At 46.5% G+C, this 11,024-nt stretch overlaps 1 protein-coding gene across 1 annotated transcript; it reads left to right on the top strand.

Moving 5' to 3' along the window:
* Positions 1-230: 230 nt before the first annotated feature.
* LOC145106167 (uncharacterized) lies at positions 231-584 on the top strand. Its single transcript, XM_079043192.1, has one exon. The coding sequence runs from the start codon at positions 231-233 to the stop codon at positions 582-584; it is 354 nt and encodes a 117-aa protein (XP_078899318.1).
* The last annotated feature ends 10,440 nt before the right edge of the window (positions 585-11,024 follow it).

Here is an 11,024-nt window from a genome sequence, read left to right as displayed (position 1 = left end):
CCGGATGGTCCAGAGGAGGCAAGAAAAGTCAAGATCAGGACGTCCCATTTTGCAATCAGAGACAACCAACTGTATCGGAGATGGTATTTAAGCCCATGGCTAAAATGCATCACTAAGACAGAGGGGCAGACGCTCCTGGAAGAAAGTCATTCTAGAGACACGGCAGAAAACAGAGGCGCTCGAGCACCCACAGGTAAAATACTCTGCCTAAGAGTATATATTGGCCAGACATGTATAACGACGCCGCAGCCCTAACCAAGAAATGCAAAGAATGCCAGGCATTCGCCCCTTTCCAACATCAACCAGCCATGTCGTTGAACATAATCACCAGCCCCTGGCCCTTCCACCAATGGGGAATTGACATAGTGGGACAATTCCCACCATCGCCAGGGGGTGTAAAATTCTTGTTAGTGGCTATGGATTATTTCACTAAGTGGATAGAGGCAGAACCGTTGGCCACCGTCACGGGGAAGCAAATGATAAAGTTCATGACCAAAAATATATTGGCTCGTTTTGGCACCCCCAGAATTCTCATAAGCGATAATGGCACACAATTTGAAGGAATTCCCTTCAAGGAGTGGTGAGAAGACAATAAAATTCACCGCTGGTTCACGTTAGTGGCGCACCCCCAGGCTAATGGACAAACGGAGATATCAAACAAAACCATAGTTAATGGTTTGAAGAAAAGGTTACTCAGATCAAAGTCCGCCTAGGTGGATGAGATCTTGAAAATGATGTGGTCATATCGTACCACTGCAAGGTCAAGTACCGGAGAAATGTCATTTAACCTAGCCTATGGGACAGAAGTAGTTCTCCCATTGGAAATAGTGGCTGGCTCACTGTGAACAAAGAGCTTCAACGAAACAGCCAATGAAGAGGGGCGGGGCCAGGACTTGGAAATGCTCAATGAGAAACATGACGTTGTGCAGATGCGTCAAGCATTTTACAAATTGCGCGACGGGAACTATTACAACCGCCAACTACGGGTCAAGAATTTTAAAGTTGGAGAATGGGTGCTAAGGAAGAATGAGTCCAACCATGCTGAGCCGTTGGGCAAACTCAGTGTCACTTGAGAGGGACAGTACAAAATTGTGGAAGACCATAAGAATGGTGCTTATGTATTAGAAGCCCAGGATGGGCGGTGGCACACGAAGGCACTCGAGCACTCACATGTAAAATACTCCGACTAGGAGTATATTCGCCAGACGTGCACAGTAACGTCGCAGCCCTAACCAATAAATGCAAATAATGTTAGGCATTCACCCCTTTCCAACATCAACCGGCCATGTCGTTGACTAGCATCACCAACCCCTGGCCCTTCCACCAATGGGGGATTGTCATAGTGGGACCATTCCTACAAGCGCCAGGCGGTGTAAAATTCTTGTTAGTGGTTGTAGATTATTTCACTAAGTGGATAGAGGCAGAACTGCTGGCCACCGTCATGGGGAAGCAAATGATAAAGTTCATGATCAAAAATATATTGGCTCGTTTTGGCACCCCCAGAATTCTCATAAGTGATAACGGCACACAATTTGAAGGAAGTCCCTTCAAGGAGTGGTGCGAAGACAACAAAATTCACCGCCGGTTCATGTCATTGGCACACCCCCAGTCTAATGGACAAATGGATATATCAAACAAAACCATAGTTAATGGTTTGAAGAAAAAGTTACTCAGATCAACGTCCACCTAGGTGGATGAGCTCTCGATAGTGTTGTGGTCATATCGTACCACTGCAAGGTCAAGTACGAGAGAAACGCCATTTAGCCTAACCTATGGGACAGAAGCAGTTCTCCCATTGGAAATAGTGGCTGGCTCACTGCAAATAGAGAGCTTCGAGGAAACAACCAATGAAGAGGGGCGGCGCTAAGACTTGGACATTCTCGATGAGAAATGCGACGTTGCGCAGATGCACAACACATTTTACAAATCGCGCGCCTAGAATTATTACAACCACCAAGTCCGGGTCAAGAATTTCAAAGTTGGAGAATGGGTGCTATGGAAGAATGAGTCCAGCCATGTTGAGCCATTGGGGAAACTCCGTGTCACTTGGGAGGGACCATACAAAATTATGGAAGCACATAAGAATTGTGCTTATGTATTAGAAGCCCAGGATGGGCGTGCAATCCCAAGAACTTGGAATGGGCAGAGCCTGTGCCATTTCTATTCTTAAAACGAGTGTCAAAAGTAAGTTGAAAGGTAGCAAAGGCATTTGTATTAGTTTTGGAATGTAAATTTAACAAGCAAAAATTACTTTAACATTTCTAGTCTTATAACACTCCAACAACAAGATTAGAAACAAAAAAAGGGCAATTCATATGCTCTTTATTTTCAAGCTTGATCATCCAACATCACATGAGCGAAATCGATACAAGGAGGCAGCCAAGGGGTTTGTATAAAAAAGGTTCATAACATTTCTCCCAAAACATGTTCATCAATCGCATTATAGTAAATAACAAACGTACAAAGGAACATGTAACATAATTGTAGAAGAGTCATAACCTTCCACTAATGAGAAAACACAATTGGGTGAGCCTCAAGATGACGATCTTGGCTACACCTAGGGTCCTTAAGCAGCAAATTAGAACAAATTTCTCAAAGACCAGTATTAGTAAAGCACAAGGAGTTCAAAAATAAGAGAACTCAGACCAGAGATTTAACCAAACCCTGGATAAATACTACGTGATGGCCAACATAAACCATTCATAGAGCAACCAAGCAAAAGAATATACGTGATAGTAGGAAACGTTCACACCCATAAAGTATAAGAAAATATTGTCAAATCGTCGGACTCCCGGACTTTAGGGTTGCCACCGGGGCAGCAAAGATAAATAGAAAAAGAAAATATTATTCACAAGAGTTACATCAAAACAAACAAGACAAATTACACTATCCATGGGCAGGAGTAGTGCCATCACGGAGCTCGGCCAAGTCCATGTTGCCTAGGCTAAGATAGCCGGGAAAATCCATCTCAGTGAACGTCGCCATTCCATCCACCATTTTCTGGGTCTTGGCGGCCACATTCACTACCATCTCTGGGTCAAATTCCCCGGCAACTACCTGCTCTGTTGTAGCTCTCTTCCCCTGCTCCACGCCTTCCGCAACACAATCTACTTGCATATGAACCAAACCTTGGAGAAATTGGGGGCTCTCCATCACCCTGTCCACCACCCAGCTGAGCCCATCGCGAAGGATCCACGAAATATCCTTCTCCAACATCCCTCTTGCAGCGCTCACCCCGGCCAGGTCAACCTCCACCTCTGATGTCCGTTTGCTTAGGCCAGTGTTTTCCAAGATCAGGACTCCCACGTGATCATTCAGGCACTTCACCTCCCCATCTAGCTTTACCACTTGCTCCTTCAGACTTTCCTTTTCACATAACACAAGCTCGTCCGGCTCAAGGCAAGGATCCATCTTCTAAGAAAACTAACTTGATCGTCGGAGCAACGTCCCGGGAGAACACCCAGTCGTCCTTTAACGATTCTTGTGTGTTGTGTTCTCAAGAAAACATCCAGGACAGATCCACCAACCAGCATCCAATCCCCTGTAGAGCATGTCACAACATATGTATATATATATATATATATATATATATATATATATATATATATATATATATAGATATATATATATATATAAAGATGACCCCGAACGCGAATCTCAACCATTTGCCAACTCGGTACACATAACCCATTTTCTGAAAACCAAAGATTTACACTTGCATTATATCTGAAACCTTTTGATCCCAAGGCAACCTTCCAGTGAACTGATATATAAAATCCTCAGTCCAACATTGAGATTGACAATCTCATACCTGGTCCCAAAACCAGGCTCCCATTGAGAGTCTAACTGATAAAGGCTACCCTGGCCTATACATAACGGGAATAAAAATCACTAACCACAGAGTCATCCCACTCTAAATTCAACCCGATACCTTGCTCAAGCCAATCCTACCAGTTCTTGCACACTACACAATCGAACAGTCCCCTCAATGCCTCAGATATATCAACCATTATACTACTCGAGGAGTAGTCCTCCATCAATACTATCCGCCTCGACCCAGGCATGTACTGATCTTTCCTCATTCCAACTGACCACTTGAACCATGGCCTAACTCATGCTGATGAATGTTACGGCTAACTCGTAGTCTTATAACACTTCCATATAGCCATGGACCCACCCATGTCTTACAATTCCATCTACCAAATGAACCATAATCATTATGAGTAGATCCCGCTTCTGACTATACTCAATCAAATGTCCAATTTATGCCTCAAACCCCCAAGCCTTCATCAGACAAGAATAGACAGAGAGTCTCTAACACCACCCTCAACCTGGATCCATCCATATACTCACCATGCGTTACTGTTGATGTGCAAGGTAACCTGAATATCCATTCTTGTGCAACCTTTGGACCAAATGAATCTCGCCCACTTGGATTCGACTACGCTCTTCCAATACACCAAAAAATGATGGATTCCTAATCCATCTCTCAACCTTACAATTCAAACTTGTCAACAACCTGAGCTTGAAAGAGCTAGCATTCCATTACTAGCCATCTTAGCAACTCGTAGTCTTATAACACTTCCATATAGCCATGGACCCACCCATGTCTTACAATTCCATCTACCAAATGAACCATAATCATTATGAGTAGATCCCGCTTCTGACTATACTCAATCAAATGTCCAATTTATGCCTCAAACCCCCAAGCCTTCATCAGACAAGAATAGACAGAGAGTCTCTAACACCACCCTCAACCTGGATCCATCCATATACTCACCATGCGTTACTGTTGATGTGCAAGGTAACCTGAATATCCATTCTTGTGCAACCTTTGGACCAAATGAATCTCGCCCACTTGGATTCGACTACGCTCTTCCAATACACCAAAAAATGATGGATTCCTAATCCATCTCTCAACCTTACAATTCAAACTTGTCAACAACCTGAGCTTGAAAGAGCTAGCATTCCATTACTAGCCATCTTAGCGATCACACACATTCCAAAACCATATAAATACTCCCCGAAATCTCAACGTGCTCAATAATCCCAAGTACTTGCCATAATACAACTCCAAATCCTTAAGCAATTTCATCTCATGTCATAGAACTATAACCCTTAACCGGAACGGACAGATCACCAATTCAATAACTCTCCTGCGGAAAGATCAATGCACTCAAAGTTCGCCAATAGATACCATTCAATTTCTGCTGACAATTCCAATTGTTGAAATAACCCATGTGAACAACACTTTCCCATACTTAAGAGTGATACGCTGCCACTGCTCAATCTCTACTGACGGTAGCATTTGATAAACTGAGCTTCACAACAGCCAGTCTTCCTTGACCAGCACGCCTACTGTAACGACGTAATTTTTCAAACAAATTTTTCATTTTTCAAACACAATAAAACACAGTTTCATATTCTCAAATCATAAGTATCTCAAATGTCGACAATTCACATATATGAAATCAAATCCCAGAATCATATAACAATCTCTCGTCATTGTGTACAATCATGGCGGTGCCTTCCCGCGATCTTCGGAACTACCTGAAACAGATAACACATAGCACGGTAAGCATAAAGCTTAGTGAGTTCCCCAAAATACCACACACAAATCCTCAGCCACTCGAGGCTATAACTCAATAAGACCCTCCGGTCAATGTGTCTCAGTGGGAACCTCCAGCCCCACAACTCAATTGGACCCACTGGTCCCTCAACTCAGCAACTCAATATAATACACAATATGCATAACTCGAAGCAAATAGCAAGATATCTCAAAACATAGCACATACAATTAAGACCCTCTGGTCACACATAAGTACCACTCAAGGTAAGTATAGTGAGAAGACTCACCTCGTAAGCTAGTGAATGGAAACCTCGTACCCGGAATCTCAAACTCTACCCACCGGTCTAGCCTCCGCCTAACACGTAATAATTATCCCTAATTAATATTGGCCCCCAAGAAGCTAAACTAACCCTTATACAACTCACGGAAGGGTAAAAGACCATTTTACCCCTCCATAGGCTTAATAGTCCTTAATTTTGACCAATACCTAAAAGTCAACAAAAGTCAACGGCATGGAGTACGATGCGCGTTCCACCTCCCTACGATGGGCGTACTCGGCTGCTATACAGGAATCGGGGATGCTCAACCCCTACGTTGCGTGTACTGGGATTACGCCCAACGTACACCCCAGTTTCACACTCCTCACAATTTTGGTCTTAATCAGTTAAGACATAGGCTCATATTTCAGATCTAGTCACTCTAATGTCTCTTAATCCATAAAGTCAGTGACTTTAAGCCTTTGCATGGCTGAAAAGGTCCCCAACACTCAAAACACACAACCCCTTTCATTATGAAGCTCATAAGTCATGCATGGCTCACTCCTAACATCCAAGATTGGATTTTTATGACTCTATTTCACAATATACACTGAAAAGGGGTAGATCAAGGTCTCTGGAGCTCATTTACTCATAAAGTCTCCACCTTTTGGGACTAAAACCCTAAATACACCAAATGAATGAACCAAAGCAAAGGGTAAGAAAGCTTGATGCTTTATACCTTTTTAGGAAGCCTTTCACGCAGCTAAGCTCAGATCCAAACTCTTGGGCTCTCACTCCTTCTCCTCCAAGCTCTTTCTCCGCCTCAAGATCACAAAGATATGCTCACAAGCTCCTAAATGCACTCTCCAGCTACAAGGACGAAGATTTAGGGTTTATAGGATTTGGTGTCTGGGAATGGTGGCCAGAAATGAGGCCATCATGTCCTTTAAATAGGGAGCTTGCCTACAAGTAGGGTTTCATTCTGTGCCTAGTACGCCCAGCGTATCCACTGGTACGCCCAGCGTACTAGGTGGCATGCGCGTCACAAACACACATTCGAGTACACTAAGCGTACATCCAAGTACGCCCCGCGTACTCATTCACCACTCTTTTCTCAATTAAGGGCCAAAAATGAACAAGAGCTCAAGATCAGTGTTTTATAGGATATACCTGGACTTGGGATGTTACAATTCTCCCCCACTAGAATCAGACTTCACGCTCGAAGTCGTGCTCCGCAAATAACTCTAGATGTTGCTCTCGCATCTCCGACTCTGGCTACTAAGTCAGTTCGGACCCTCTCCGATGTTGCCGTTGGACCTGAACCAGAGGCACTTCCTTGTTCCTCAGAACCTAAATCTTCCGATCCAAAATCGCGATCGGCCTCTCGATGTAATTCAGGCTCGCATCCACTTGAATATCCTCTAGTGGTACCACTGCCGTCTCATCGGCTACACACTTCCTTAACTGGGATACAAGGAAGGTGTTATGGATCTGCCTCAACTCCTCAGGTAGTTCTAAACGATACGCTACCTTAGCCACTCTAGCGGTCACCCTGAAGGGACCGATGTATCGGGGCCCCAGCTTGCCCCTCTTCCTGAACGGAATCACCCCCTTCCATGGGGATACCCTCAGGAGAACGAAATCCCCAACCTGGAACTCAAGCTCGGATCGTCGCCTGTCCGCATAGCTTTTCTGGCGACTCTGGGCCGTCAGTAACCTCTGTCTGACCTGCTGGATCTGCTCAGTCGTCTTGATCACTATTTCAGTGCTACCCATCACTCACTACCCCACTTCTCCCCAACAGATGGGGGTCCGACACTTCCTCCCATACATAAGCTCAAAAGGGGGCATAATGATACTGGAATGGTGGCTGTTGTTGTAAGAAAACTCAGGCAAGGGTAAGTATGTGTCCCAACTTCCACCGAAGTCCAAAACACATGCTCGAAGCATGTCCTCGAGCGTCTGAATCGTCCGCTCACTCTGTCTGTCTGTCTGTGGGTGGTAGGTTGTACTAAAATGCAGTCGCGTCCCCAGCTCCTCATGGAACTTCTTCCAGAATCTGGAAGTGAAATGCACATCCCGATCAGACACTATAGATGTCGGAACTCCATGTCGAGCTACCACCTCTCTCACATATATCTCCGCCAGCCTCTCAGCAGAAGAGATCTCACTGATAGCAGGAAAGTAAGCGCTCTTCGTCAGCCAATCCACAATCACCCAAATCGCGTCGACACCCGGCGTGGTCCTCGACAACTTGGTGATAAAATCCATGGAAATTTGTTCCCATTTCTACTGGGGAACCTCTAGTGGCTGCAACTTGCCATGCAAACGCTGGTGCTCGGCCTTAACCCGGCGACAGTTCAAGCACCTCTCGACTACCCAAGCAACATCCCTCTTCATACAGGGTCACTAATAGTCTCTCTTCAGGTCCAAATACATCTTACTAGCTCCAGGGTGGATCGAGAATCTCGATCTGTGCACCTCCTCCATCAGTACACGTCGTGCTCCGCCCAAAAAGGGCACCCAAATCCTCCCTCGAAAGGTCATAAGTCCTCGGCTATCCGTCACAAACTCAGATACCTTCCCAATCACCCGCTCCCTCTTGCGGTTCCCTGGTCTCACGGCCTCCGCCTGGGCCTCTCGAATGATATCTAATACTGAATTCATCACTGTCGTCCTCATACACACGTCTCGGATCGGGGTAAACTCTGCTCTACGACTCAGGCCATCGGCTACCACATTAGCCTTGCCCGGATGATACATGATCTCACAGTCATAATCTTTCACCACATCCAACCACCTCCTCTGCCTCATGTTAAGGTTGGGCTGATCCACAAGATACTTCAAACTCTTGTGGTTCGTGTATATAGTACATCGAACCCTATACAGATAGTGACGCCAGATCTTGAGGGCAAACACCACTGCCCCCAGCTCTAAATCGTGGGTAGGATATCTCGTCTCATGAGGCTTTAACTGCCTCGATGCGTATGCTATCACGTGCTCTCTCTGCATCAGTACCGTACCCGTGCCTGTAATAGATGCATCGCAATAGACCACAAAATCCTCCATCACCTCCGGAAGGGCTAGTACCGGAGCTTCGCACAATCTCTGGCGAAGAGTCTCAAATGAGGTCTGCTGCTCGGGACCCCAAGTAAAAGTAACGCCCTTCTAGGTCAACCTGGTGAGAGGGACGACAATCTTGGAGAAATCTCTGATAAATCTCTGGTAGTATCCAGCCAGTCCCAGAAAACTCCTGATCTCGGTGGGGGACCTCGGCACCTCCCATCCTATAACTGCCTCAATCTTGGCCGGATCAACCAAAATACCATTCTGATTAACGAGTTATCCCAGGAACTGGACCTCTCATAACCAGAAATCACACTTGGAGAATTTGGCATAGAGCCTCTCCGATCTCAGCACACCAAGAATCTCCCTCAGATGCTCCTCATGCTGCTCTCTGGATCTCGAATACACCAAGATATCGTCGATGAACACGATCACCGATCGATCCAACATAGGCCTGTACACCCGGTTCATAAGGTCCACGAACGCTGCCGGTGCGTTGGTGAGCCCGAAGGGCATCACCACGAACTCATAGTGCCCATAACGTGTCCTAAAGGCCGTCTTTGGGACATCCTCATCACGGACTCTCATATGATGATACCCAGACCTCAAATCGATCTTGGAAAACCAAGATGTACCCTGCAGCTGATCAAACAGATCGTCGATCCTCAGAAGTGGATAACGGTTCTTGACCATCAACTTGTTCAACTCCTGGTAATCAATGCACATCCGGTATGAACCATCCTTTTTCTTGACAAAAAGGATCGGAGCTCCCCACGGCGAGCTACTCGGCCTGATAAACCCCTTCCCCAGTAGCTCATGGAGCTGTGAGGATAACTCCTGCATATCTGGTGGCGCAAGGCGATACGGTGCCTTGGCAATAGGCACCGCACCCGGCATCAAATCGATCCGAAACTCCACATGCCTCTCAGGATGCACACCCAATAACTCCTCGGGAAAAACATATGGAAACTCGCACACTATCGGGACCTCGGAGATAGAACTCGGTCTCCCTGCATCAGCCCGCATATCCATCACATACGCCAGAAACCCCATACAACCCTGCTGTAAACTCTGTCTCGCTCTGGCAGTAGAACAGAAAGCTGATCCAGATCTAGTACCCTCGTTGTATACTGTAAGCACTCCCCCACCAGGGTCTCGTATAGTCACTAACTGTCACTCGCAGTCTATCACCGCCCCAAATCGGCTCAACCAGTCCATGCCCACTATGACACATACATCACCCACAGCGATCGGTACCAGATCTATAGGAAACTCCACATCAAAAATCTCTAGGGTACACTCAGGGATCACATCAGTAGCAAAAACCGCATGCTCATCGGCTATAGAAACCTTCAAAGGTCGACTCAACGCCTCACGTCGGATACTGATGTGACGACTAAAGGCTATGGACACAAAAGATCGACTCGCACCCGAGTCAAATAATACCAAAGCAGGTACAGAACTCACAAGAAAAGTACCTATACACAATCACAATATAAGTACAAAAGATCTCAACAGAGCTATAATAAGAATACATACCGGCCACAACATCGGGTGCTGCACGGACCTCCTCCGCTGTCAGCTGAAAGGCTCTCCCACGAACCCTCGGTGTCTCGGCCTTCGTTGGCCGGCTATCAGTAGCACGCATAGTAGTAGTTGCAGATCCCTGAGCTAATCCCTATACGAGCTGAGGGCACTCGGCCTTCCGGTGGCCGGTCTGGTTGCAATGGAAGCAAACCGAGAACCCCTTAGGGCAATCCTTCGCCATGTGCCCCTCCTTGCCACATTTGTAGTAAATCCCCATACGGCACGAACCCTCGTGACTCTTGCCGCACTTGCCACAAGTGCGGCCCTTCTGTCTCCCAGCTCTGGTATCAGCGGGCTTAGCCCGCTTCGTCGCCGGCTGCGACTGTACCGGTCTCCGGTCCCTACCCCGGGACTCCTCCTCCTCCTCCCTGGTCTGCAGCTCAAGCTCAATATCCCTCCTCCTGGCATTGGCCTGGAGCTCAGCCAATGTCATGTACGACGAGTTCGCCACGAACTCCCGTATATCCCTCCTCAGTATGCTCAAATACCGGCTCACACGTGCCTGCTCAGTGGACACGTGTTTAGGGAAAAACATCGCCCTCTCA

The sequence above is a fragment of the Lactuca virosa genome, chromosome 4, assembly GCF_052849685.1.
Source record: "Lactuca virosa cultivar CGN04683 chromosome 4, Lactuca_virosa_CGN04683_v6, whole genome shotgun sequence".
Lineage (NCBI taxonomy): Eukaryota > Viridiplantae > Streptophyta > Magnoliopsida > Asterales > Asteraceae > Lactuca > Lactuca virosa.
This window is presented reverse-complemented; position numbering and strand designations above follow the sequence as displayed.

Coding starts and splice junctions, on each gene's coding strand:
- LOC145106167 (XM_079043192.1), top strand. CDS start 231: ATGTATAACGACGCCGCAGCCCTAACCAAGAAATGCAAAGAATGCCAG.